The sequence below is a fragment of the Fusarium sambucinum genome, chromosome II (genome assembly GCF_050947815.1).
Source record: "Fusarium sambucinum isolate potato_lamoka chromosome II, whole genome shotgun sequence".
NCBI lineage: Eukaryota > Fungi > Ascomycota > Sordariomycetes > Hypocreales > Nectriaceae > Fusarium > Fusarium sambucinum.
In genome coordinates, this window is record NC_139293.1 from 5,548,386 (window position 1) to 5,575,912 (window position 27,527).

General features: G+C 46.8%; 12 protein-coding genes across 12 annotated transcripts; 5 read left to right on the top strand and 7 right to left on the bottom strand.

Annotated features, from left to right (window-relative positions):
• Positions 1 to 795: 795 nt before the first annotated feature.
• FSST1_008821 (amino acid/polyamine transporter I) lies at positions 796 to 2,343 on the bottom strand (the record flags this gene model as incomplete). Its single annotated transcript, XM_083225739.1, has 1 exon — positions 796 to 2,343. The coding sequence occupies one exon, from the start codon at positions 2,341 to 2,343 to the stop codon at positions 796 to 798; it is 1,548 nt and encodes a 515-aa protein (XP_083084782.1).
• A 304-nt stretch (positions 2,344 to 2,647) lies between these two features.
• FSST1_008822 (transcription factor domain-containing protein) lies at positions 2,648 to 4,716 on the top strand (the record flags this gene model as incomplete). Its single annotated transcript, XM_083225740.1, has 3 exons — positions 2,648 to 2,664; positions 2,734 to 2,945; positions 2,990 to 4,716. The coding sequence occupies 3 exons, from the start codon at positions 2,648 to 2,650 to the stop codon at positions 4,714 to 4,716; spliced, it is 1,956 nt and encodes a 651-aa protein (XP_083084783.1).
• Positions 4,717 to 4,778: 62 nt separating this feature from the next.
• FSST1_008823 (FAD dependent oxidoreductase-domain-containing protein) lies at positions 4,779 to 6,423 on the bottom strand (the record flags this gene model as incomplete). The annotated part of the gene is made up of 3 exons (XM_083225741.1): positions 4,779 to 5,684; positions 5,732 to 6,321; positions 6,378 to 6,423. The coding sequence occupies 3 exons, from the start codon at positions 6,421 to 6,423 to the stop codon at positions 4,779 to 4,781; spliced, it is 1,542 nt and encodes a 513-aa protein (XP_083084784.1).
• Positions 6,424 to 6,875: 452 nt separating this feature from the next.
• Positions 6,876 to 7,810, top strand: FSST1_008824 (acyl-CoA N-acyltransferase; the record flags this gene model as incomplete). The annotated part of the gene is made up of 4 exons (XM_083225742.1): positions 6,876 to 6,937; positions 7,050 to 7,101; positions 7,166 to 7,423; positions 7,478 to 7,810. The coding sequence occupies 4 exons, from the start codon at positions 6,876 to 6,878 to the stop codon at positions 7,808 to 7,810; spliced, it is 705 nt and encodes a 234-aa protein (XP_083084785.1).
• A 256-nt stretch (positions 7,811 to 8,066) lies between these two features.
• On the bottom strand, positions 8,067 to 9,354 carry FSST1_008825 (Rieske [2Fe-2S] iron-sulfur domain-containing protein; the record flags this gene model as incomplete). The annotated part of the gene is made up of 2 exons (XM_083225743.1): positions 8,067 to 8,487; positions 8,537 to 9,354. The coding sequence occupies 2 exons, from the start codon at positions 9,352 to 9,354 to the stop codon at positions 8,067 to 8,069; spliced, it is 1,239 nt and encodes a 412-aa protein (XP_083084786.1).
• Positions 9,355 to 11,741: 2,387 nt separating this feature from the next.
• On the bottom strand, positions 11,742 to 12,990 carry FSST1_008826 (uncharacterized protein; the record flags this gene model as incomplete). Its single annotated transcript, XM_083225745.1, has 5 exons — positions 11,742 to 12,058; positions 12,113 to 12,366; positions 12,418 to 12,620; positions 12,687 to 12,914; positions 12,967 to 12,990. 5 exons carry the CDS (start codon positions 12,988 to 12,990, stop codon positions 11,742 to 11,744), a joined length of 1,026 nt encoding a protein of 341 aa, XP_083084787.1.
• A 2,249-nt stretch (positions 12,991 to 15,239) lies between these two features.
• FSST1_008827 (uncharacterized protein) lies at positions 15,240 to 16,367 on the bottom strand (the record flags this gene model as incomplete). The annotated part of the gene is made up of 4 exons (XM_083225746.1): positions 15,240 to 15,479; positions 15,538 to 15,864; positions 15,917 to 16,198; positions 16,248 to 16,367. 4 exons carry the CDS (start codon positions 16,365 to 16,367, stop codon positions 15,240 to 15,242), a joined length of 969 nt encoding a protein of 322 aa, XP_083084788.1.
• Positions 16,368 to 18,211: 1,844 nt separating this feature from the next.
• On the top strand, positions 18,212 to 18,535 carry FSST1_008828 (uncharacterized protein; the record flags this gene model as incomplete). The annotated part of the gene is made up of 2 exons (XM_083225747.1): positions 18,212 to 18,341; positions 18,393 to 18,535. 2 exons carry the CDS (start codon positions 18,212 to 18,214, stop codon positions 18,533 to 18,535), a joined length of 273 nt encoding a protein of 90 aa, XP_083084789.1.
• Positions 18,536 to 19,540: 1,005 nt separating this feature from the next.
• FSST1_008829 (heterokaryon incompatibility Het-C) lies at positions 19,541 to 21,573 on the top strand (the record flags this gene model as incomplete). Its single annotated transcript, XM_083225748.1, has 2 exons — positions 19,541 to 20,434; positions 20,482 to 21,573. The coding sequence occupies 2 exons, from the start codon at positions 19,541 to 19,543 to the stop codon at positions 21,571 to 21,573; spliced, it is 1,986 nt and encodes a 661-aa protein (XP_083084790.1).
• Positions 21,574 to 21,738: 165 nt separating this feature from the next.
• FSST1_008830 (uncharacterized protein) lies at positions 21,739 to 22,551 on the bottom strand (the record flags this gene model as incomplete). Its single annotated transcript, XM_083225749.1, has 1 exon — positions 21,739 to 22,551. One exon carries the CDS (start codon positions 22,549 to 22,551, stop codon positions 21,739 to 21,741), a length of 813 nt encoding a protein of 270 aa, XP_083084791.1.
• A 664-nt stretch (positions 22,552 to 23,215) lies between these two features.
• FSST1_008831 (uncharacterized protein) lies at positions 23,216 to 23,965 on the bottom strand (the record flags this gene model as incomplete). Its single annotated transcript, XM_083225750.1, has 1 exon — positions 23,216 to 23,965. The coding sequence occupies one exon, from the start codon at positions 23,963 to 23,965 to the stop codon at positions 23,216 to 23,218; it is 750 nt and encodes a 249-aa protein (XP_083084792.1).
• A 2,206-nt stretch (positions 23,966 to 26,171) lies between these two features.
• Positions 26,172 to 27,365, top strand: FSST1_008832 (uncharacterized protein; the record flags this gene model as incomplete). The annotated part of the gene is made up of 1 exon (XM_083225751.1): positions 26,172 to 27,365. One exon carries the CDS (start codon positions 26,172 to 26,174, stop codon positions 27,363 to 27,365), a length of 1,194 nt encoding a protein of 397 aa, XP_083084793.1.
• Between the last annotated feature and the right edge of the window lie 162 nt (positions 27,366 to 27,527).

Sequence of the window (27,527 nt, forward strand, 5' to 3'; positions counted from 1 at the left end):
CAGCTGTGAGACTTTTCATGTAATATTTAGACCACGTCACTGCAATGTCTCACAACTTCAGCCATTAAACAGAAAAGGCGTGAAGAGCAGCTGAAAACGCCGTGGACCTTTTGATATGCACTCCAAAAGAAACACGTCATGATGATTGTACAGACCCACTAGGTATCAAAGTCAATACATGCAAATCATATCTAATTGGTAGTATTACGGCACATACCTATTATCAGCTGTCAGATCGATCACAATAATCGATCAAACTTTCGACTATAATATTATTCTAGTAGATCGTTACCAGCTATGAAGATCATATGAGTCTTCCAAACTCTGTATGGGTCGGTCCGGCCTTTGTCGACTTTTAGCCTTGAGCCAACTGAACGCCGTGGAGATTGCCGAAGCTGCATTGCCGAGTGTCTCTCACAGCACCTTGAAGGACACTTGGTTACATCTGAACTTGTGAGACACTAAGTATGTCTTGTAAGGTCTCTGTGAGCGAAGTGCAGACTGTCCCCAGCCGTGTCGCAACAGGTACGGATTACCTGTAGGTTTCACATGCAACATACCGAGAACGTAGCATCACCTAGTTCGAATATGGCGGTGAACGGTTAATTACAAACAAGCCATGATCGAGTCTATCAAAATTTAGACCTTTTGTAGTTCTGCATGGTACAACGGCCTACTCCTAGTGACATGTTCATAAATGACAAGCAGGAGATCATAGAGAATTGTTTGGATATGTCATCGGGGCATCAACTATAGTACCAGCTTATTAAATTTCGTACCGATACGCCCTAGAAACTAGTCATCCTGTATCTCCCTAACTTCATAATGACTATTCGCATAGAAGAACCACAGACACACAGTCAAGACGCCAATGCCACCAAGGACAGCCGATGCATAATTCATCTGGTCAGCTACCACTGGCAAGTAGTAAGGGAAACAGTAAAAGATAAGAGCAACCATGGTCCAGGCCAACATGACGATATTGGCCAAGAACCCTAGCTTTGGATACCAGAACGGACCATGCTGGAACTTAGACCGACCTTGACTAAGCATAAGAATGGCAGGAATACTGTAACTAATATACTGTAGTAAGATCCCTGTCGAAATGAGAGAGTTGAAGGCCAAGTCGGAACCAAGATACAGGCATCCAAAGATGGTAGTGCCTGAAGCTGACCAGATCAATGACCAGATAGGGGTATGCATTGGCGAAGGCGCGAGCTTGCTGAGATGACGATGGAGCGGAAAGCCAGCTTCTCGACTGATTGTCCAAGCTAGGCGAGACTGCCATGTCTGAATAGACCACACTGCACCAGCCGTAGTGATTAGAACTGGCACCCAAAGACCCACAGCCGCCGTTTTGCTGTCTGTAATGCGATAGAAGAGAGCCAATGCGGAGTTGTCCGCGGCTCCGTCAATTCCTGACACATTGATCAAAGTCGAAGTGACAACTAAAAGCCCAGAAACAAATCCGACTACAATCGTCCATATCAAAGCCTTGGGGATATCAGTGCTTGGCGAGGGCATCTCCTCTGCAAGATGTGTGGCCACGTCCAGGCATGAAAAACTCCAGTTGGCGCCGTTCATACCGATTATAAATGCAATACCCTTCGGCCACCCGGAAATGTTGACCGACGCGGTGAAATAATCTTTGGCCGGCATGTGCGTATCGGACATGGCAAAGAGTGTAACGAAGATGGTGAAGATAGTCATGCAACTGAACAAAAGCATAACCTTTGATATCTTGGGAAGAGCGTGCTCGAAGCTGGCTCCAAAGACAGTCAGTATATTGAGAAGCTGGAAGCCGACGAAACCCATCCACCGTTTATACACAAAGTTGGGGTTCAGCAACGAGATGATGGCGCAGGCTCCTGTGGGTACGGATAGACAGGCTGAGGCACCCGTCGCGACAGCAGCTACCCAACTAATGACGGCCGTGAAATAGGACAAGACGCGGCGGTATCTTGGTGGAGCCAGGTGATTTACCCATACATACTGGCCGCCAGGATGGGGTATGGCTGAAGCTAGCTCTCCGAGGGTTGTTGCTGTGGCGAGACCAACAATGGCCTGGATTAAGAATCCCCAGAAGAAGAGAGGTGTGCCGCCCATGGGAAGAGTGCTTCCAAGGACTAGAAGCAGGCCAACTGCAGTGTTTGTTGTCCCATAGCCTATGCCAAGGGCTGATAGGGTCGTGAATGGCTTCACAGTCTGAACTGTAACGTCCCCATGGCGAAGGGACCCAGATGGTGCTGTTTCGCTATCATTGTATTTGTGGTCGGACTTTTCAGGCATCATGGAAAGTTGTTTTGCTTCCTCTGAAGCAGAATGAGATGTATGTGACTCCATTTCGCCATCCGTATCTGCAAAGAAATCCCTTCCTCGATTGGAGAATGTCTAGTTAATTAATAGACCCCGTCTTAAGTACCTTATCTCGCAAAAGCGAGTGTCTGGACTTTAAGCCATATCGAATGAGGAAGTGCGCTGCGATAATTGTTAGTGGTGGTTATCTGAAGCTAGGATGGATCAGGCAAGTATGTGCGAGACTGGACAATCTCAGGTCAATCTAGGCCTCTAGTCAAGGTCAGATCTTATCACGCGGGGTCTTATCTGGTCGCTAATAGTGTCGTATCTGGGGAAAGAAGCGGGGAACATGGAGAGGGGACTCAGGTAGGACAAGGCGATTGTTCAACAGACGCATTTCTTTATGTTAATGTTGGAAGTCGATTATCATGACAGACAGTCAAATGAGTCATTCACCGAAAGCGTTTCACTTCAAATCCAGAAACGGCTGTCTACGGTGCAAAGCGAGAAAGGTGAACCCGGTCTCCATTCCCATCGATACCCAGTGACTAAATTTACCAGATCAAATGCGACGAAAAGAAGCCAACTTGTGGTCGCTGTGAAGCAAGAAATCTTCAATGCCCCGGATATGCGCTTAATGTTCGATGGTCAAAAAAGCATGAGCTGCGGGCTGGTGGACTTGTGTCCTTAGAGTCAGTGCAAACTGTGCCGCAACAACAACTGCCGGATGATCCGTCACTGTTGAATCGTACTACTGAAACACCTATTCGAGATGATGAGTCTGAACCCTGGTTGAACACGCCAAGCCAGTGGGATTCCATGTCATCTGTGACTCCTCCTCATGTAGAAGCTACTGATGCTGCTGTTGTCCTATTGGAGCCTGAGTCTATGGAATCTCCTGATGCTACTTGGGAGTGTCCGGATTTGGATGGTATGGCATGGTCCGATATCCAAGACAATCTCCCTTTGCCATTTAGTGTCATGGAACAGCTGAGTGGCCCTCGGGTTGTACAAACTGAAGACATATCGGCAACACAATTGCTACCTCCGACATCGGAAACCCCTTTCCAGATCACAACTTTACCTCAGCGTATGATAGTGGACCAAGTACAAGAAGTGCCACGTCAAATACTTCATGTTCCCACCGCCCTCTCCGAGTACTTCTTCTCCGAGGTCATTCCTCTTTACTGTGTTTGGGACAGCAAGCTGAACATAATGCGTAATATTGCCGAGACCATGTGGCAATCATCCGGTGCTCTGCATCATACTATCCAAAGTATGGCGGCAGCATGTCTATCAGAGAATTTCCCTCATTTGCTACCAGTTGCCAGACAAGAACATTCTCGCGCTCTGGTATTTATCAAAAACAAAACAGCAGTACTGGCCCAAAAACAGGCTATGGCTCTGGCTGCTACTTTCTTGGGTCATACATCAAGCTGGATAAGTCCAGACAATCTCGCCCCGGACATGTATCAAACTAGTTGGGATATGCTTGATGAGATGACTACCGACAATGGAAGTTCGGCGACGTCTTTCTTTGACAATACCATGGACTACTGGGCGATGCTGCTTGCATACCTAACCGACACCCAGCACCTGAGAACCTCTAAGAAACATTCTCCTCCAGCCGCGACAATACAAGAAAAGCTCGTAGAGCCGCATCCCTACTGCGGTATATCTAACAGAGTCATCAAGATACTAAGAGACGTCGGAATTATCATATTCACTTACAGAAAACAAATGTCAAAAGTTAGTTTCATGACAGAGGAACACGTCGATGTCTTCAGGCATTCCCTACGGGATGCAAGACGCTTGGAACGAGTCCTCTTGGCCCATCGACCACCGGACGTTTCACAGATCAGAGACCCAGGTGATCCGCAAACGCCGCTGAAGCATCTAGAGCTGATGGACGAGGCTTACAAATACACCGGTCTTCTGCAGCTTTACCGTGTCTTCCCAGATCTTCTTATTGAGCGCTATGCGCCATGGGATAAAGAGACAATACTCCAGCCTCTACCGGGGACCAAAGTCCCGACCATTGAAGAAAGACAAACTTGGCGTACCGAACTAGCATTGCATGTCATTACAATCTTGGAAACTATTCCATTCGAATCACACACTCGCAGTGCCCAACCATTCATCATGGTCGCGGTATCTAGCGAATTAGTGCTTAGCTCTAAGCAAACACCCTTAGGCGACGACTTTGAGACCCTTGATCATTTACCGTTTCGTGTTACCAGGGCTCGCAAATTTCTTGCTTCCAGATTAGCAGCATATACTCATATCTTACCCCTGCAGAAGACGCGGGCTATTTCTCAACTCATCAATCATATCTGGGCGGCTCTTGATGCTGGGGAACAGCAGGTCTACTGGTTGGACGTGGCATATGAGAAGAAAATGGGCACAATGTTTGGTTAACTAGCAAATACACTGCAACTTTAGAATAAACCATGTTCAAAGCAATTATGTCCTTGATAGACTCAAAGCTTTGCGTCTAACGGTTCTGAGGCCAAGCTGGCGAACTTGGTCACTGTGGCCTCGGCTGTGAGCTGACTCTGGAGCCGATCCTCAGTAATTCGATAGCACTGTGGAAACCAGCCACTAACATCCTCTCCCAACATCATCTTGACTAAGGCTTCACCAGTCAACCAACACTTGTCCATGCCATATCCGTTGAATCCAGCTGCGATCCATTGTCCTTGATCTTCTTTGTTCCCAGTGACAGCAGCAGGGACCTGACCAACGACAGGTAATCCGTCTGCAGTATGGCCCTGAATACCGGACCATATTGATTCAATATCGGAAGTAGACTCAGAGCCCCAGCCTTTGATGAAGAACTTTGGGAGAACTGTGGAAAGAGCTTGTACAGCTGCTTCAGGCACGTATGTGTCATCGGCAGTTAGAATATCTGGCATACATGCGGTTTCGTTTCCAATCCAGATTCGTCCCGTCAGAGCATTTTGCTGGAGATAATAAAGGCCAGTGGTGTACAACCCAGATTTGATGTCAAGTGTTGGCTTATGGGAAAGACTCCAGGATTTGGATGCACCCACGTTTGCGAGCTCCGGGCCAGGCTTGTGAACGGACATTGTTCCCCTAAAAGGATATATCCTTCCGGAAAGCCGGGGAAGCAAATGGGATGCATGTCCATTCGTGCAGTGGATGATCTTCTTGGCTCTGATAGTCCCGCGAGATGTGGTTATGGTATATGGATACTCAGCATTTCCCAAGAACTCGACTTCGGTAACTGGGGTATGAGTCTCAATAGCGAGCCTATTTGGAAATTGTGCCAGTAGCCGCTGATAAATACCGGTCAAAAGACGGTAGGGCCAGATGGCTCCAGCGTCATGTTCAACGGCCCCAGATGCCCCCTTGATGTTCCATCTCTGACCATGTCAGGTTAGTGACAACCACTCATCAGAGCATTACATACCTCGGGTACGTCATCCGCATCGACAATACTATGGTAACTTTCACACTCAGGGACATTTCTCTGGAAGGCTAAAACTGAGTTTCTCGCAGCTGTCCACGTTTCGTCGTCTCCAACGGCCATGACCTTTCGCACATCTCTGATCTGGCAATCATCCTGGACTTCCTTGTCCATGGCCTTGACCATATCGATCATATGCTCTATGTTCAGGATACTAAAGCGTGTGATTTGCTTTGCGGCTTCAATCCCATGCTGTTTAGCTAAAGGGCCAAATGTATGACCAGCAGCAGTCACGAGATGCCCACCGTTTCTCCCAGTAGCGCCACTCACAAGTGTACGCGCTTCTAACACTGTAACGTGAGAATTTTGGGTAGCACCATGTTCCAGCAGGGTTTTGGTAACGCTGCATCCTGTAATCCCGGACCCGATAACAACAAAGTCGGTATACTGTGGAAGTTCTGAAGACTGAATGGATGACACTGTGGGATGTGCCGGAACCTGCCACGCCGATACTGTAGGATTCGGACGCGGTAAACCGGGATCTTTCAGGATTGCTCTTGACACATTACCCAAGAATTTAGCCATTGACGAGCCTACAAGCACAAATAGTCTTAGTACTACTTATCTCATACGCGGCTCTGTTACTCACTGTATTGCGCGCCATCGCTAACAGAAGTCGATGCAGGTTCTGTCATTTTGCTAGGCTTAGTATCAGAAAGTATCCAATGGTCACAGGTAATAATGATAAACAGGATAGATATTGACAAAGCTTATCAAAACAACCTAACTTCGCTCAGCGATTGGAAACGGCAAGGTAAATGTTCCTCTCTGACTCTCTTAAAACTTGATAAGAAAGTCATTTGCCCTGTCGCTTTTACCTACTCCCTTTGGGAAGGGCATGCGATAGTGAGCAAGATGTAGATAGCGGGGAAGTCCACGCACTAAACTTGGCGACTTGGTCTAATTAGGCAAGTATGTGCGACAGAGATTAACCTGCATTCCAGCTCACCCCGCCTACCCATCTGGAATACCGAGGTTTATTATTAAATATCCTTTTCTATACTCTAAAGTCCAATCAGCGATACGCAGGCTTAATAGTCATCAGTTGTCTAGATCTGAAGTCAAAGTTCATTGTTATCTCCTCATCATGACGATATACGTGACAGATCTCAAGGAGAAAGATATCCCTGGAGCAGTGAAAGCTGTGCAGTAAGTAATTTCGATATATATGGGTATTCCCTCCGGACTCGGTACCTTGGTATTGTACTGGAATTACCAGTACGTCTTTGTCGCATCATTGTTCCATAGCTGATCGTTATAGAGAAGCATTCGCAGGGGATCCGTATAATGAATGGGTCTACGATCATAAGAAGGTAAGTAAAACTTCCACTCACCAATCTGGCTATTTCTTCCATGTTCCATATTCGGCCATCTCAGCTGACCACAGGTACTCAGTTTAATCCGCAGAGGAATTCAGTATCCCTCGGTATCCGAATGAGATGGGGCATGCGCAATGGTATTTTCCATGTCGCCAAAGAAGAAGGTAGCGACAAAGTCCTTGGTGTCGCCATGTGGTTACGTCCACAGCCAGCAGATCAGCCTCCTACATGGAATGACTGGCTTGAGAGTTGGCGACTCTACTTTGGCCAAGTGTGGATGAATTTGGTCTATGGCCGGGGAGGCCTCAACGTCACAGTAAGTAGAGATTGTACCGGAACATGTCACCGCACTGTCTTACAAGACTCACAGAGATACTACATCTGGAAGGACGCCCAAGCAAAAGCTCAATCAGACGTTTGGTCAGACCCCCGAGGCTACTACTTTCTTAACATCATGGTCGTTTTACCCGAGGCTCAAGGGAAGGGCGTTGGGGCAAAGATGATGAGGGTCGTGACTGAACAGGCCGACGCCGAGAACATGAAGTGTTATCTTGAATCAAGCCGAGACAAACCTAATGTGGCTATTTATGGACGCTTTGGGTTCAAGTTAGAGACAGAAATGATTTGCGATGATGACGGGGATGCCATCAAGCTATTTACTATGATCAGAGACCCCCACGCAGAGCCCAGTGATGGGAGATAGGGCTTCGGTATTCCAATAAGATGTCACTGGCAGGCATGCCTTTTAAATTATTTTCTTAATATTCAACCGAAGACTTTGGTAAAGTTTAGCTATACAATACGTCACAGCTTGTGGAGTGCGATGATTGTACAAGTATCATTACAGTGGAGGTTCGAGCAGACATGATGTTTTTCCATAAACAATACTGATCCGTTTATTTTTTTATCATTCTCCATACTCCAAATCCATTGAACCCCAGATCTCATAGTTTTGCATTTTACCAGGCCAAAACTTCCTGAAGTCCTCCACAAGACAAACTCGAACAAAGCTCCTCATCTTCCATGTTCTTCTTGGCGCCCTCAGTATCAGGCAACTTCTGTCGAGCCGGCCAAATTTGCTTTCCGGCCTCCCTCTCAAGCTTGACATGAGCATGAATGGCGTCTCGATGTCCATCCTGGAATGACAGAGGACCGTGTTCAAGTCGAGGATGAAGCTCGCCACTGACAAAAACGCCGGCCTCGAGGTTTCGCTGCGCGCCAATGCAAAGGTCCTTGTCCTCGGAGACCACCCGAGCGTACATGTCGGCAATCAAATGGAAGTCTTCGTCGGATGAAGTCCTGTTGCGGAAGATTTGGTAGTGCATGGATGAGTGTGATGCCGATGTAGGAACAAAGCGTTGGATCATCATGAAATGAGGTCTAAATGAAGTTAGAAGGCATATTAACTGAAAGGGGAATGATGACTTACAGAACGACTACCGAGGCGTTGGGGTAGAAATACGTGCTTGCGAGTTGGAGACCGGCCTTCTTCTGCTCCTCGGTCTGAACACTCGAGTGCTTGATCCATGCCTTGTCGGTATCGCACTTCATCTTTCCAAGGTCGGCAAGTGTTGGCAAATCGGGATGCGTCGTGGGACAGTGATAGCACTCGTTGAAGTTGTCTGCGAGGATCTTCCAGTTGTAGTTGCCATCCATGCCATACTCGTTGTCAAGAACATAGTCCTCAAAGTTGACCTTAGACAGTCTCTCCTGTTGGTCGATCCCATCGAAGTAGTTTGTCCAAGGCTCTGGGTTCTCGGAACTGTCGAGGTTGACCCAGACGAAACCATATGCATCGAGTTTGAGATGAATCTTGAAAAGACCATTCTGACTCTTGTCGAATCCGTCAAGCACATCGTAGTTGGGAGCCTTTGCGAGGTTACCGCTCAGACCATAAGACCAGCCGTGGTACTTGCAGGCAAAGATTGACGAGTTTCCTGAAGTTCCACCCTGTACGACTGGGAATGCCCGATGGCGACAGACGTTGTGGAAGGCATTCAAGTTACCCTTTCGATCACGAGCGACGACAAACTCGTATCCTGTCGCGTTGAACTTGATCCAGTCGCCAGCCTTGGCGAGTCTGTTCTGGTGTGTGACGAGAAGCCATTTCTTGGAGAAGATGGCGCGCCTCTCGAGCTCAAACATCTCGGGAGAGGTGTACCATGTTGAAGGAAGAGCACGAACTGGGGTTCGGTGGCTCTCATCTGTGAAGTTGTCACTTTCGATGTGGAGTTTGATCTTGTTCATTGTGGCTGCTGGTATGTCTTGTTGGTAGTTCCTTTTGTCAAGTGTGAGACGAAAGTAGTAAGTACTGTTGAGCTAAGGAAGTTTGTTTCTGGAGTTGGGATGGAATGGAAGGGGGATTCTTATAGACAACGACTCGCTCTCCAGCACCGCTCAGCTGATCAAGCCATGAGTTGAATGCCGGTGGCTAGGCCAACCCCCTACCTTCGGATATCAGTCCCAGGAGATTCCATTCCGTATCTCGGACTAATTTGAGGCCAGATGTCGTTGATGGCGTTTGGAGGAGCTTGTCAACGAGGTCGTGTGACAGAAGATCGGCCAAAGATCAAAAAGACAAAGAACGGGTCACAACACTAATCGCAAATGTGCCATTGGCCGTACCTACATAGTGTGCAGCCATCAAACATGGGGTTGGCATATGCGAGCGAGGGGTTCAATACGCCACTGACTTATCATTGTTCGGTCATATTGGGTTTAGACTTGTGTCGTCGAGATCCACGAGCCGCAACAGGCAATAAACGAGACTGGTTGATGTTGTGATTGGCCAACCCCGCACACTCGGGTTCTAAAGCCGAGAGCCAGGCTCACCAGGGACTAGAATCCGACGAAGCCGAGATCGGCTGGGCAAAAGAGACGCTGTGATGTGTTGGTATTTTGAGCTTATCGATGACATGGGCTTTACCTGAAATGGTAAATTGAGGGCAGACTGTGCATATGGAAAGATATCGTGGCATTCTTTGACGAGGAGAGAGTTTGGGCAAGGTGAGGTTCATGATCATGTGCATCGGGTCGTCGGATTCAGAAGACGAGAAGAACGGGGCATTATGCCGTTATGTCCGTACTGATCAATACAGGGTGCTATGATAACGGACATTCTTCTTGTTCCCATTTGATACTGGTTTTCCAGACCCCGGGGTAGATGGTTCAAGTGCCGATGTTCCTGCAGCTTGCTCGGTGAGCGGTGTCAGAAGAGGAACTAAGTTTGTGGATGGGTGTCCCCCCAAAAGGTCTGGAATTGACTATGTCACCTTGGCATCATACATTTGAGATATTACTAAGGCAAGAGAAAAGAATGAGGCCTGCCCTTGTTCAGCTCAATACTACCATCAATTCCGCATCCGAGTTTCCTCAGTCTCGCCTTGTCCGTCCATCATGCTCCGACAATCCCGACCCTCGGGATTATAGCCGATGGAACCATACCTTATCTCGTTGTATCCCACAGCGACAGCAAAAGCGTTTCTCGTTTCATATTGGGCTTTGCTTGACGCCACAACCGACTTTTCATTAAGTTATCGGTCAATCCCCAGGATACCTTATATCAGCCCGAATATAGTTCATCTTGACATCGCGTGAAACTGGTAACCCAGTCATGCATAGCTCTACGCTAATTCATACGTCAAGCCACGTTTAAGAGTAGCAAGGTTTCAAGTCCAACGGGAGGGGAAAGCCGATAAGGGGTTTTGTCGGTACTTATTCCCTAGTGGCGCTGAACCCATGATCAGTTGAGGAAGATAAGATGATAGAGAGCCCTTTCAACGTATCACTTCCTTATCTCCATCGCAGCCTTCAGAATATTCTCAGTCAAATCCTGTCACATGCCTCGTCAAGATCAAACCAGACTGCACATCGACTATTGTTTTACTCTCATCTCTAGGTCCCGATGCAACTTCCTTATCCCTCTGTCCCACTCCGTAGCTTAGAAAGTAGAAGAATAGATACTTTACTAAACATGAGAACACCACATGCTATCTGAGGGGATAGTATCAGGCCAAAGCATAGAGGGGCATCAGAAACGCGCCCAGGGCTCGGGAGATAACAGTGCGTACATCGTGTTGGTACCTCCCTTATCTTGAACCAATGCTACGGTCAACATGAATATCTCAAGAGAGGCCAATCATAAGCTTTAGAATCTCCGTAGACCAGTCAATACGTTGGGTAGCCTTGGAACAGACTCTACACAGCTGACGTACATGCATTTCTATGCATCGACTACTGTGATCATGAGTATAAACATGGCTTGTTTTCTTTAAATCACAATTGCTAAAGATTTGCAGATATCTTTCGTCTCTACTGTACTTGGGGGCAGCTCAAATTCCGACTCCGCAATCTGAATGTCACAATTTTGCTTTGATGGCACTCATGCAATGGTGGTACTGCTACACGTGTTGTCCATGAAGATCATAAACAAGTAGGATATGTGTAACTGAATGAATATTCTGCCTGTTATCTTTCATCGTGGTTTAGTAGATATGTAGGGACGTCGCTTTGTCTTGTAATCATGAATATACCACTTGATACCTCTATAGTATTGCACAATCTCTGCAACCAAGTGGGCCCCAGCAGTATTATATCTTTGTATTTATTTAAACAGGAATCTAATTTTTGTCTTTCTATCTACTAGACGTTATACTATGTGTCACAAACACACTCTTTCCATCGCTGTTACGCTCTATGTCGGTCAGCTCTGTTGAATTACCACCACGAATCTCCGTAACTAATCCAATCTCATCATCTCTCACTCCCCATTTTTTGTAAGCTGATGGTGGATGCCGTGTTCGCTGTGTGCCATTGTTGGCTGTTCCTTGGGCGTAGTCGCTAGATGGCCCTGACGATTGTTCACGTGATTTACCCCGTGAGATGAACCTGCGAAGACCGGGGAGGCAAACGACTATGACCGCTGTGCTCATCTCGGCAGTGGATAGGATGTCTGTTGATCAGTTAGGTCAGGAAGGAGTCGGGTTTATTAAGGTGAGAAACGTACTGCCAGACTCGTCCTCGAGTTCGAAATCAGTCGCATTATATGCGATGAATCGTGAAAGACTGACTAGGAGGGTGATGGCACCTAGAGAAAACACGCCAACAAGGGCAAACTTCTGCTCCTTGCGAAGTGCAATGTGCTTGAGAAGGAAGAAGGGATAGAGAAACGCGAGCAAGTCTGTAGACCAGTTCAAAACCCATTGAATGACAAAGGCAGCATACGAGTTCCATGTTGATTTGAGTTGGTTTGGAATAGACCTGGAGCAGTTAGTTGGTGGTTACGGGATACAGTCTCTAGGGAATCCGTACCAGTTATCAGAAATGGGCTGGCATATGAGGGTGTCGGTAAGGACTGTCGCAGTAAAACAGCAGCCCAGATAGATGGAAACTGCCAGCAGTGCGTTCTTTAATCGTCCCGAAATCCTCGGTATCAAATTCCAGTAAAACAAGGTGATGGAAATCTTGGGGAGGTAGATTCCAATGTCGAAGAAGTACTGCGCCACAAAAACGATCTACAAGACAAGTAATGTTAACTCCTTGGTCCGTCTTGGCAAACAGAGGATATCCGCCGCCCGTACCTTGAGGTATTCTTCGGAATCGACGAGGAGCTCGGTGGTGTATGCAGGGTTATCGATGAGGATTCGAAGGGCTAATGTCGAGCAGATAAACCATCCAAGTGTAAATATCCATCCTGCCCAGGCAAAAAGATCGGTCGGTGTAAAGATGGATTGGTGGGAGAGGATGCGCGCCCAACCGCGAAGGAGAAGGACGATAAAGGTCAAGACAAGAAGAACTGCCTGGATAGCCTGGAAGGTGTCAGAAAAAGGATAGCTTGCGGGATTTTTAGTGGAAACGTACAATTGAAGCATTAATGCTAACCATGCTGAAGGCTTTCAACAAGGAGGATCACCCTCCTTGCCCTGGAACAAAGAAACGAGCGTAGAACAACAACAAAAGACAAAACAATGAATGGTCACAGTTGGGGAAGCATGGGAAAATGAAAATAAAAAGAAATGTCGAAAACTTTGGACAAGGGGGGCGAAGATCATGCCAGGGACACAGTTAATGAATGATTAGGAGCCCGGGTCATTAAAGTTTTCATTAGTCTACACCACTAACCAGAAGGATTTCTAGTGCTTGATAGCCTGTAGCAAGTTAAGCTACAGTTGCCGCTAGCTTCGCTTTGATGGATCTTTTAGGGAAGGTCGAAAGCCCGAGTGACAGTTGGAAAAAGAAGCTTACCAGGTGGATTTAGGGGGAACTTGACCCAATTGAGGAGTTGTTGGTCAAAATACGCGGAAGTTTTCCATCCTGGTTCTATCCACAAAGTAGTCTAGGTACCCGTAACAGCCACCGGTTGGTTTTGGTTGCATTATAGGATTCGTTACCTGGTCATTGGAAATCATGGAAGGCTGAAACTAAGAGATTGAATGCATGCCATCGAATTAATTTCTGCAAGGTTAACAGCATCACTTTAGTTGTTGATCAAAAGGAATGGATGCGTTCATGCGTCAACCACGTGTTAACCTTTGACTAGGAACGAATCCGTCCACTTATTACCGCTGTGGCTCATTCTGTTTTTCTGTGCCTTTGGCCGTTTCTGGGCACTCGCACCGGCGCCAGGCTAAGAGGCACGGACTGCCAACACTATTCCGCGTGTCATTTTTTCTCGCTCCGAGACCGAGTCAAGGCTGTTAATTGGCAAGACGTTGCATTGGATCGCAAGGTGTTCCCTTCTCGCCTCCCGACAGATCTGGCCAGTCTCGGCCCGTAGATACTCTGCGCCTGTGAGCTACCTTTTTCCACCAAAACTTAATTATATTGGAGTTGACATTTCTGAGCAATTAATACTAGCCTTTTTCGTCTTTCTTTGCGAGTTTCATTCGGTAATTACCAAGTCTTCAACTTGAAACATAGTGCTAACGTTAGCGACGATGCATGCAACATTTACAACCGAGTATATACAAAGTGGTCTTACTACCTATGCAATTCAAACCTTTGCGCTTCTTCTGTATCAATCTGATCTCTTCCAGGGTTTATAAGATCCTTGGCAAGATTGTCATAACTCTTAATGGGGTTTTATCTCTGCTTGTAGCCCTATCCTCCTACTATTATCCGATCGTATTTAATTTGCAGATCTTGTCACACGGTTTCGATGGTTGGCTGAGGCTGGCGAACCATTAATTTGGTACCTGAGCTAGGGCGTGAACTAACTAGCCATAGCCTCTTTAATTCTACGAAGCTCAGAAGAGATAAACCCATTGACAAAACACTGAGGGGCATTCGTAATAGTATGCACCGTTGTTGGCGAAGAGTATGGTGATGGTAAGATCGTCCCTAAGGTAGAGGGGTATAGAGCCTTGTTCCGCGTGAGCGTCGTTGCAGACTTGGGCATTACCATTCCAGGCGGAGTCACGATCCAGCGTTCCGCAATGGGGCATAGACGATCTCCCTTACCATATCGCAATTAAAATGGGGTGTGGAACTAGTGACTTGGTAGTCTAGATCCAAATCCTACCGCGCAATCTGTTCAATTCAGCCGTCCGAACCGACGCTGTAGCCAACGGGGCCATTGACTCGCGATTAGTGCAGAGCTCTAGGATGTTTCTCAATCCCGTAAGTCCTCGCGGGCGGAAATGAAGGAAGCACACGCGGTGCATCCTCTGTTTTAATTGCATGGATCACTTGGGGGAGAAAACCCGCCATGGACAGGCTCCCCTGCATATTGTGCATGAGAAGATGTCTTTATCCGATGATTTCGGCTTCATCGGGAATAGTTAAAGGACATCTCTTACTTGTCATACTTTTTTCGATTGCCGAACTCAGATTCATGAATAGCGCTACATCTACAAACTTGGTCGTATCGTTTTCCGATAGTCAGTTTACAACCGAGTAGAGTTGCCCCTTATGCAAAAAGCAACGTACGAGTATGTACTCTGTACCCAACCAACTATTTCCTTCCCATAACACGTCGCCATTATAAGTGCCACCGCTCGTTATATGTCCAATAGTATACGATCTGGGTAATTAACGCATGAATTTGTCGCATTTTAAGAGCATGGGGTAATTGAGCCTATTCAGGTGCGTTGCTTGACTCGTCCTTATGTTGTATAAGGAGCGACGAAGAGGACCTAGTAAACCGACTTAGTCTTCCCATCGACGACATCTCGGATAAAGTCTTCAAGACTTTGGCCTTTGAGAGAAGGATACAAATCTTTGGCGAGGACATATCCAAGATACACTGCGTTTTCGGCTGTGTTGTCGCCACGGACGCCCCAGGACATCCAATAATCCATAATGGCCTTTCCTTGCGACAACTCAGTGGTATCTTTGAACTGTGCCAGTTGAGCTTCGATTTGTTCCTTGGGCATCTGCAAGTATTTCGTCAGCTTTTGTTCATCGGGTGTGAAGCTTTGGGGCTTGGGTCACCTCTGTGCGCTCAGGCTTTTCACCAGTAACCTTCTCGACCAGTTCAAAGACCTCGTTCTGTGTTTTCGACTCCGTGCACGCAAAGACCTTTTTGTTTATAGTTCGGTCGTCGTTTATTATGACGGCAACATATCTTCCAATGTCGTTCAGGCTGACCAACGCAGATGGGTTGTTCCCGCCGCCAATGATGTTGTTGTTTGTGGCTGTGAGGCGACCTTCGAATTTTCCAGAAGGGACGAGAGGGAGTGTGAGCTGATACCACCAGCCGACATCAATCACTGTGTAAGGGAGATAGATACGCTGGATATGGTCTAGAATCTCCTCTTTCTGCAGAATGATAGTTATTAGTCAAGGAACGGACAGGTTCGCAGAGACTTACAATATCACGGGCCATCATAACACCTCGAGGAGCGACAGTAGCAAAGAAGCAAGGCACATATCGCTTGACTCCGGCGGCCTTTGCAGCGATCGAAAGAGGAATCTCGTCCTGGAGTGCCTGATAATAGATGGCCGAGATGACTACGTCGATGCCTTTCAGAGCAGCCACGAGTTCATCCTGGTTACCTTGAAGGTCAACTGCAACTATCTTGACGCCTTTCTCTTTCAAAGCGACTGTCGCAGGTTTCTCAATCGAGTTTGGTCGGATCAATGCTGTGATATCCTATTCGTCGTCAGTCATCACGTCAACCGAAAAGAATTGAACATCATACAAACTGCGTGTCAGACTCCAAGAGGCCATTGACGATGGATCCTCCGGTAGCGCCAGTAGCTCCAACAATTGCAACCTTCATTTTCGTTTTGTTCTTTTTTCCTTGATAGATTCTGTCCATGAAGATCGAGGAAATGAGGATTAATAGTCAAGCCAAACTCCGCAAACTCCGCGCAATACAACTGCCGTTCCGCCTCCACTCACTGGCTGGCGGTTGTTAATGGGGCTTCATTTTAGTGGGCGATTTAGCCCTGAGGGGGATTGTTGTCGGTTACCACGGACTTAACGTGATTTAGACCCCGACGATTCGACGTCAAGCGTATTCCCTTTTTCGGAGGTCACTAAATATAAGACACAATGTCAATATCTCTTGAACTGAATCAGGGCAACATAAGTAGCCTACAGGTTAAATCGTGATAGATGAATGGCGGTATCGAGGCATGAAACATGCCGCCATAGCTACAGGCCCGACATGCGTGTGAGTTCGGAGGACATCAGACCTTTGACAATATGTTTTAATGGCCCCGATAGTCTTCCAATCATCGAATTAAATCCCAATATCGTCTAGCAGTCACCCAATATTACCTCTCGAAAATCAGGCTGGGTCTCTTGCGTCCAACCCATCTACTCCGTAATGTATGTCCATATGTTACGCCCCTTCGTAAGTCTGAGTCAATTGTTGATAATTGCCAGCCTGTATAGTCCGTATAGGTTCAGATCAGTTTATTCGATGCCTAATATAAAAGCATTCTTACCTTTATTAAGATGTAGCTGCGATAAAAGCTTTGATGGCACCATCTCAGAAGGTGGTTCCAGAAGCGGACCCCTAATTTTAGCGGGCAGTCTCGGTGAACATGGCCAAGTCCCTCCAGAAGGGTCGGTAAGTAAAACATGTCGCGCATCGCAGCATCAAATTATGCCAAACACATGCGCCTTATTTGCTACAATACCAGCTTCAGTCATACGATCAGTGAGGTATTATAAAACATCGAGCCATGTCGGTTCCGCAGCACATTAATGCATCACAGGGTTCAATCTCGATACTCGCAGTTCTCAATACTCGCAGTTCTCGGTGAGCCCGCTTCCCCGTATGAGTTGGCAATGACATAATTCTTTCTTTGCAACAGATTGGCAATCATACCACTTCAATTGGCGCGTGAGTAAATGCAGATTAGCGATTGCAGGTTTAGAATTAGGCGTGCAGTGCAAATCCTACTGAGCTGGGGTAATACGTCCCAAGATGGATGGCTCGCGAAAAGCCGGAGGGAAATGGACTGATGTCCGACTTATTGTCGCAGTGAAAAAAAGGGTGCCTGAGTACATAATGACTGACATCAGCTGTTCTTGACCTGAATATGTCTCAAAGATTACAGTATTACGAAGGATATGGAAAGAGATGTTGATCAATGAACATGGAAGTGAGTTGACTGCGGAGTAACTATCTAGACTAGATCTGAGGCACTCGGGTAGATGGATTGAAACAAAGCCGTATCTCTAGATACCTAATCTTGCTTAACAAAGGCGCCATCTCGGTCTCACAAATCGAGTGTTTATCCCCCACGTTCCAACCTCAAACACTCATCAGTGTCTTGTTTGTTACAGTTGTCAGTGCATTAGAGTATCAGCAGATTCGATACGCAGATGACTTTGGGAGTTGGAGAAAGCAGACCATGACCCCACAAGTTCCACGCCATTTCATCAGGGGGCTGGCACCACTGTAAGATATGCCCTGGAAATGGTGGTCTGACTACTAAGGTTGGCGCTGCCTCACTACAACGGAGCGACCCGACTAAGACGATGTAGAATTAATGATAGAATAAGTATGTATCTTCATTTCGCTATATAGGAAACGAATTGATATAAGACAACGAGAGAATCGTTCTAACCAAGGTCATCATTCACTCATCAGCATTCAATCCATCACATCTACCAACTCTCACAAGTCCAACACAGCCAACCATCATCATGACTACCAACTCTTTCGGCGGAGCTCTTCCTCGCTTCGACTTCCCTGCTCAACCACAACCTGCCATGTCTCGCATTGCACGCGTCAACAAAGCTCTTCCAGTAGTCTTGCTCGTAGCCACAGTAGCTGGTAAGTCATTTATATACAGCACAACCATGTTCTCTACTAACCATCATCCAGCACTCGCTGTCAAGACAAGACAAAACTTTGATGCACCCATCACTACATCAATGTTGTTTGCGCGCCCGCAGAACTTGGTGCCTCAAGGGCAGATAAGCATTGACAAGAGGAATGGCGGTGTTGGATTGAAGCCAAAACAATAAGATTAGACATTGTGATGGGAGCATAAGGAAGCGATTTACACACCCGTTTTAGACATGAGATTAGGGCTGGTCCCAATACATGGCATCTTAATTATTCACTCGCTGGGTCTATTCAACACATATCTATCATCAAAGTACAAGCATCGTGAGGCTAGATCCCTTCTAGAAGATGCGTCCAATATATTATTGGTCGAAACAACAACAGTGATCTTGGACTCCATGTTGAGAACCGCGTGAATGGGGTGCACCACATGTCGCATTTGGCTAGAGATTCAATGTTTCAATGTAACCACAGAATCAGCTCCGAAAGATCCATTCTTACCTGAGTTTGTGTGATAAGATAAGATATGCTCAGATAAGATAACTAACCTCCGCTAGATCGAGGTTATCAGAAGAATTGACCGCAAGGACCAAGATGAGTGAAATTAGTCAGTCGGTTTATGCTCCGATAACCTGCATTTTTGGGCGACTTATTTTTGTACTCACGTCACAAGAGGTCACCACTGACACGAAGCTTACCCTATAAACAAACACCACTGGATGATTGAAAGGCAGTTGAACAGCGCCAGCAGCTATTAAAAAGAATCCAACGATAGAAACATTACATATTTTATTTATTTAAGATGCGTCTCTGTGCATATTAATTGCAAATGAATATGAAAGTGGTTTGTATTTTTATATGATCTCGAATTGTCACCATCCTGCAACTAGCATCTCCTATTTGGCGCGCATTGAGTAACTCCGACCTGGAGGATCAAGATACTTCCCGGCAGTTAAGATATACTTTATCTGAGCAAATTGTGGCACTAAGACTCATGTACTCTTTATCGTCACCCTAGTAACCCAATGTCGATCCGAATTTTCCTAGCGCATTGAATGAGTTGTTCGGTACGGTTATTTTATGTTCCGAAACCAAAATCCTTGTCGGCGTGTTCATCATTTTCTCTTTTCCGTCACTCCCAAGAAGTCTATGACGTCACAGAGCATTCCCCAATTTTTGCAACAATGACATTCTCGCTCACGACAAAAATACTGTTCGTCAGCCTCGTCAGCCTCCTCTTCGCAAGCCGAGTGTCAGCCTTTGGCGCGGGTGAAGTGGCGGGAACTAGTTCCTTCAACGGTTACGTCTGGCGACATGGCGACATCGCAGAGGCACTGCGCTATTTGCCTGCCAGCTTCGTTACTCACTATCGCTTTACGGCCCTCGAACGACGACAAATATACTTTGGGAACTGGTTGAGGGACTTTTCGCAAATCATCGATACAACAGGTCTCGAAACTGTCCCTGAGCCCGTGTTGAGAGCCATTGTCAGCATTTTGGGTTTCATGGAATTTGGGTTTGCGACCGACGAGTTTGACGTCACGCGCGAGAGGCTGGGATGCTACACCCATGTGGAACACATCGACAACCCCAAAGGATACCCCGACAATGCGAAAGACGTCGACGAGAGGCTTCGTGGGCCTGTCGATCCCCGGGAACTCGAGTTCGACCCCAAGACGGGCATGAAGAATTACATCGCAAACTCCGGACATGGTTGGGATACATCAGCTGACTACGTCACGCGCCAACTCCGCGAATGCATCCGGCTCGGCCGGGATAAGAACCCCAAGTCCAAGAAGGAAGCCTTTATTCATCTCGGCGCAGCACTACATACTCTTGAGGATTTCTCAGCGCATAGCAACTTTACTGAACTATGTCTTCAGGATCTTGGCGAGGCCGATGTCTTTGCTTTCGTCGGAGATGCCTGTCGCATCCAGACCCCGGGATGGAGAGGACGAATGGTTCCGCCTATTGTGACGGGCACGTTTGGCATGCTTGACATCTTTCACAGTCTTCTGGGCGAGGCTGATGATATGGCTGTTCTTCAATGCAAGGGTTCCCTGGAGAACCTGGAGAATGTACGACCACACCTCTCTTCTTGGGTCAAGCATACTGACTTTTGTAGGAAATGAACATCGGAGAGATCGCGTTCCAGCATCTGTACGATATTCTTAGAGCTGCCATCGAAGCCCTCAGCAAGCTTGCCTCCAACACTACAATCCACGATCCCATCCTACAACAACTCGAAAGCGTCGGTGTCCTATTCCAAAAAGCCGAAGAATCCAAGAAGGCTAGCACAACAGCCGAAAGTAGCCTCGACGCGAACAACCTCTGGCAGACCATCGAGCCCATTTTCTATCTCCACGATCGCATCAAGAAGTGGATCCAAGAGCGAACCGAGACACACGATGACGAACCGTTCTCGGAGGATTCAAGCACGCAGCTGGGAAAATATACAGATCAACTTGTGTTCAAGTACCTCAGTCTCATGATTGAGAGTTCCATAATGCAACTGCGCAATGCGCTCAAGGCAGCTAAAGAACGTGTCGATGCGGAAGCTGCGAAATCTACTTCCGCAGAAGTTTATCTTGATGGCGAAGGATCGGATCCCAGCCACTCGGATATCTCCAAAGACCATTTCAGCAACGTTCTTAACCAGCCAGCCGGTCTTGTATCAACCGTCACTACCAATTGGACCACCCAGCAAGTTGTGAAATGTTGGGACGATCCCTTCCGCGATGAAGAAGAAACCATCCGCCAGATCTTGACAATCATGCATCACCCTGCCTTCCCAGGTCGCCATAAAACACCTATCCAGAAGTACATGTTCACCGCGGTCGAGGAATGGTGGAATCACAACACGGCTTCGGAAAAGGATACAATCCGGGGCATGCTCACCAAAGAAAGCGTCCGCAACAGGCAGCACGAGAACCACACCCTGACACTCAAAGATTTGGAAGGCAAAAAAAAGGGAGTTGCTGAGTTCCCTGGCTCCCGACCCAAGATCAGGCAGAAGCCCGCCAAACCGTCGCCTTTGGCATGGGTTGTGAGCACAGCCAAGACTGATGCCAAATGGATTTTTGGAGCGCTGAAGAGAGGAGTAAGGGATCCCGTCGGAGCACTATGTTTTGTAGGAGGCGGTGTGTATATGCTTTTCGTTCAGATATTTTTGATCATAACTGGCGTTTTTGGACTTTGGAAGGCGAAAAAGGATTAATGAGGAAGAGATGATACCCTTGATAGATGAGAGGTATATATTTCGTTCGTATCACGTCAGGCGTTTGGGAACATAATACACGAGGAGACAGTTGTCTGATTGATTGCGACATAGCCCGCTGCAAAAAAGTCTATCTACTAAGACAAGTCAAGGTTTCGATTCCGACTAATCGTTCAAATCAGATCTGATGCGCTGACCTTGGGCATCAAACCAAACACCAGCCGGGCTTTGGTGATAGCGCCAAGCAAGGAGTATAAGTTCCTCTCGGTCAGTCGGATAAAAGTAGTTCGGCCTAACGTTCGTGCCATTGGTTGAGCCGTTGGCAAAGCCATTTATAGAGCTATTCGGAGCGGAAATGTTGTTGCCATGATGAGCAGCTATTTCGGCTACTTTGTCTATCGGTATGCATACGACTTGACAGTTGTCGTGAAGGCCGGGGTACATCGGGGGCATGAGATTCCAAATGCCTTCAACATTTTTCGCCACCCAACATGCCACGATTGCGTTGGACCTGACGACTATGCAGTTGTGGATGGCCCAGATCAGGAAGGAGCGGCGATAGATGGTATTGTATTCGATATCGGTGCCGCGTCTTAGGTACCAATGCAAGGGGTTGCTCCAACGGCTGGCGAACGGGGGAGGCCTGACCGCGTCGGACCTAGAAGAAGAGGTAGACGCCGGCATGATAGCGTTATTTGTTGATGTGCCTTGAACATGTTGGCGAGCGTCGGACCTGGAAGAAGAGGGAGACGCCGGCGTGCTAGCGTTGTTTGGTGATGTGCCTTGAATATGTTGCCAAGCGTTGGGCCTGACTGCGTAGGACCTAGAAGAAGAGGGAGATGCCGGCGCACTAACGTTATTTGGTAATATGCTTTGAACATCTTGCTGAGCGTCGGCAGTGGCAACTAAAGTAGCGGACTCTTGAGGTGCGTCTACAATGACCCTAAAGGGGGGATGGTCTCGGCGAGGAGCATCCATGCTTGTGTAGGTATGCAAAGAGGTATTTGGGGATGTGATACTTGACTAGATGTTACAAGTGTGGTGTGTTGAATGATGATGTTTTATCATGATTGTGTAAACTCAGACTGATCACCGAAAACTGAGGCTTTATTTGGTTTGTTGGAAGGAAGAACCAACTAAGAATACGTAGGTAGGTACCGTAATATTCCGTCAAGTTGGTCGAGAAGAGTAAGACGACTAAGGCAGCCACAACATGTTATAGTTAAAGCAATGATGGCCTCTCTTTCCTTTGTTATCCGGACTAGATGATATATAAAAGTGATTAATACGGCAAGGCCCTGTGATATGCCTTAGTCGGCTTACTCTTCTTGACCAATTTGATAGAGTATTAAAGTAGTTGGCCCTGCCATTTAGATTAGATTACCAGAAAGGACGAAAATAATAGGTTAGCTTATGCTATCTATTAGATTTCTTAGGTTGTTTAATCAAGTGCCTCAAGGCAACACTTCTGCCACGATTGCAAATAAATATAATTAATTGGTAATGATTGAAGAGCAACTAGACTAGAATGGTACCAACAGCAAACCAAGCCCTATCCCGAATGACCATACATGGCCAACAGTAAAGTAAGAGAATATTGAACTCAAAACATAATTCCAAACCAAATCAGCCTTGCACAATCTTAGTGTCTGGAGCACTTGCGCTCGATGTGGTGCCACTTCTCGCCCTGGGGACAAGCGCAGGTCTTGTGCTCCTTGAGAAAGTCTTTACCGCTATCGTGGCAGATGCACTCCTTCTTTGCGTCATCGTAGTAAGCATGTCTGCCGCAGTGGTGGAGGATGCTTCTCAAAGAGATGTGCTTCTTGCACTTCTTATGCTTCCTCTCGAAGATCTCTGCTTTGTTGTGACAAACACATTCCTTCTTCTCCTCGTTGTAAGAGGCGTGCTTGCCACAGTGGTGGAGAAGCTTGTGCTTTTTGGGGTCACGTTCCTCGATGACATCTCTCTCTGACTTGGGTCCCTTTCCATCCTTGGACTTCTTGCACTTCTTGTGGTGCTTCTCGAAAACCTTTGAGCTGTCGTGGCAAACGCACTCCTTCTTTTCTTCGTTGTAAGAAGCATGTTTTCCACAGTGATGGAGAAGCTTGTGCTTCTTGGGGTCGCGCTCCTCGATGATGTCTCGCTCTTCCTTATCATTCTTGTCTTCCTTCTCTTTCTTGCACTTCTTATGCTTCTTGTGGTAGGTCTCCCCACTGACATGGCAGACACACTCCCTCTTCTCCTCATTGTAGGAGGCATGCTTGCTACAGTCATGATGGCCATGGTGCTTGCTGCGCTCCACAAGACTTCCAGGCTCGGCCGCAGGATTGGGAATGGCACCGACAGAGGTCATGGCGAGCATAGCGCCAAGAAACAATTTGTTGAAGAGCATGATGTAGGTTTGCTGAGATGGTTGTATTTGTGAAAGACTAAGTTGATGAATCGAGAGTGAGGTGAGTGTTGATGTTTGGAAAATGGAAGGATACAAAGGGATATATATATAAGAATATAGAGTAGCAGTCTTTGGGTCTGTACAATACACTGCCAATATTAGAAACGCTGCAATGGTAGCCCTAGCAGAGTTGTAAATCCTTTCCCCTTGGTTAATTCCGTTCTCTTTCAGTATGGCTCCCAGAGTCTCCGTGATACTTTCCGACTCGGAACTCGGACGTGGTCTAGACCGTTGATCAACGGGTGTCGCGGACGGCAGATCGGCAACTAGTCAACTTCCCCCATACTTCGTCCCTGGACCTCGTATCCAGGCTCCAGTCTTCGGCACTGCAATTAGCTGCACCAGATGATGTGTCTACGCTAGGACAGTTTCGTCTGGTATTCTGTCACATCTTACCCAACTACCGGTGATGCATTTGGCAAAAGTCCCACGACCACGGCATTGGGGAGGGTGAGAACTTTGGATAGAACGACATCCGAGGTCGTGGTAATCTCAAAAGTCTATGAATCGCAAGGCTAAATCCTGACACTACATTCTTTGGTAGTAAGGAGATACGAAGGTTGACGCGGCTTGTGGCTGTGTCCTGGACTCTAAGTTTCCCCTGCAGACATGGCAGAGGTCATCCTTTCTGCTATGTATCGAATACCCCAGGTAGGGAGTGATTTAATGACGGCGACCCGGGTCATGATTGACAATGAAATGGATGCAAAGACAATGGCCCTGTGACAAAGTGGCGCAGGAACGGCCATAGAGACATCTGTTGACCAGCCAGACTGGGTGTGACCGATACGCGCCGCCCAATCAGAGAAGAGTGTCGACTCATCTTAATGTTGCAAACAAAGGATCTTCTCCGCATAATACAGACTTTCGGGATCTGAGACTCTGAGCAAGACGTCAGATCTAAGTGTGAGCGGCTATGACGGGACGGCTGTCACTGCCGAATATGATGGTTGCTGAGGAGAGTCTGGGTCTTCGGCACGCTCCGAGCTAATTATAGCGATGCGTACGTGGCTTGCTTTTCGCTGTTCTTTCCCTACTCATTAGCCAATCCATTCAGGCTTATCCAATCAGACAAAGCGCTCGAACTCTATATGGAAACTCTACTACACGGAGACTACCAGCAACAACAGAATTGGTGTCCCGTTCATCCGATTGATGAGACATAACACCGAGAAAAGGGGACGGACTTTGTCAAGGGTACGAGAGTATAGAGCCATACCTAAAGGAGCAAAGAAAGGAAGGCGGAGCAATAATGTGAGCGCTCTGTACCGGAACATGTCATGAACTTGTCTGACCAGACATGACCTTGATGCTTAATCTCTGGGGTGGTAAAATCTATTAAGAAATTTCTTTGATAAGAGACAGATCAAGAATACTCAAGTTGGAAATTTCAGCATGAAAACAATCGTTCCCCACTGATTACGGGAAACTCTTAGTCGAAGAATTATATTAACCCTGAGCTAACATGAGAAGGTCACAGTTTATTACAGACACTCGCCAAGTTTTTGCGTGAACTTTATGAGTCAATGAACTTCTTCTGTTGACTCTGGTAGCTTTAGTCGTGGTTGAGTTACAAAGCTGTGGCATAAAAGTATTATAAGCAGCCTTTGGCCAATCGAATAACTGTGTCAATTATGAAGGACCCCATAAACATGTCTAAAGTTCAGACCAGACCACAGCGGCCGTGAGTCGCAGAAGTGAGATTGTAGACATTAGCTGCAGAGGGATGAAGTTAGTTTTAGGCTTCAAAACTCACGCAGAACCACCAAACACTATCATTTGCTTGTATCTTCCAACAAACGAAAATGCGGAAATGCACCTTTTTAATCCCTGCGGGCATCGTTCTGAAACTGTTGATAATATTAAGCCCAATATCTAAGAGGAGTTTTTTTTATATCTATCCGCTAGTATGTATTTCCAAGATTATTTAATTCAATAAATGATGGAAAGCTGCTAGGTTTAACTTTCTCAGTTGACAATCTATGCCCAAAGTTTTAGTAAAATGTCATTCCTACTGTGGAAGTTTGTTTCCAGTATTTCTACGTCTACTTGCAAAACTTACACAAGGTATAAACCAACCTGCTACTACTCGCCTTCCCTTATTCTCACTTGCGTTCTTAATCCCCAAACGACGGAAATTTTCATCATGACTTCAAAAATTGTCCAACTGCTGAGCGATCAGCACAACCCGAACTTGTACATCGTGGATCAAATTCTTTCCAATCTCGGAGTCGCTGGGATTTTCGCGTTACATGCGACATGTCGACGTTTACGATGGCTAATCCATCACATGACAGAATCACCTCATCTGCTCAACATCAATAAGCACCTCAAGAGATTCTCCAACAATCCCACTCGCTTCAGATACGAGCTCGGTAAATGTGATGGGCTGATTGCAGGGTCATTCGTACGGAATTTCTTGACCTTCAGCAGCCCAGCTAGTGCTAGACTAACCATCTTCATTGACGGAATGAAGGACTACAATTTCTTGCGCTATCTAGCAAAATATGAAGGCTATGGCGAATATACGGAAAGGCGACAAACATACCTAACTACCCACAAAACACATTCTGATGTGAGCATCCTTATACGAGCGAGAAGCCGTCCTATCATCGACATAATCAACAGGGCTAAGACTTCGGCTGATTTGATGTTTATTTCCTGGAACAAGTTTTACTGTCTGTTTCCATTACCTACCATCAAGTGGCACAAAGTATTTGTTCTCGGGCCCTTTGATGATTACATGGACATAACACTGCGGAAATATGCAACCTCCGGTTGGACAACAATATGGCCTGATGAAGCTCCTGAACTCGTCCCTCAAGGAGCACTACAACAGATCAGCGGTCAGGAGTCCCTCATTATCAACTTTGGTAATTCTCCAAGAGGAAAGTTCACTCCGGATTGTGTCCTCGAGAACGGCATATTTTCAATAGGCTGGGCTGCGCAAGATTACGATGGCCACCCACGCCTGGCTGTTGGCACATTGCCAATGGATAGGGATCCGGCACTGCGATACATTCATACCACCGGGTGCATAGGGATGCCGCAAGCATCATGGATTGGGTTCCTGACAACAAAACTTAGACATTGGGAATATCTTGAGATCATGAAGATGGATCCTGACGCAAGGTCAGATTGCTTCTTCTTGCCCAACCGACCCGTCATGGGCAACTGGCGTGACTGTCTCACATATATCCAATTTTACATGATGCCCACGTGGGATTATGCGGATGAACATATATCCACATGGTTCAGAGAGTGGAGGAAACAAGAGACGAAACTGGCGCTGCTGCCTCCGGCTCCAGACTACAGATCCGCGGTGCAGCAGACCATTTAAACAGTCACGCCCAGCAGGTAGCAGAAACAATGACCTCTGAACTTTTGAGTACAAAAATAAATGAACTAAAAGTGACCTGATAGTCTCTTGTACACCAAGGCATGGCTACTGTGATGACTTATAGCTCCGACCAGTTGAAGACATATCGCTTTAGTCTCTTAA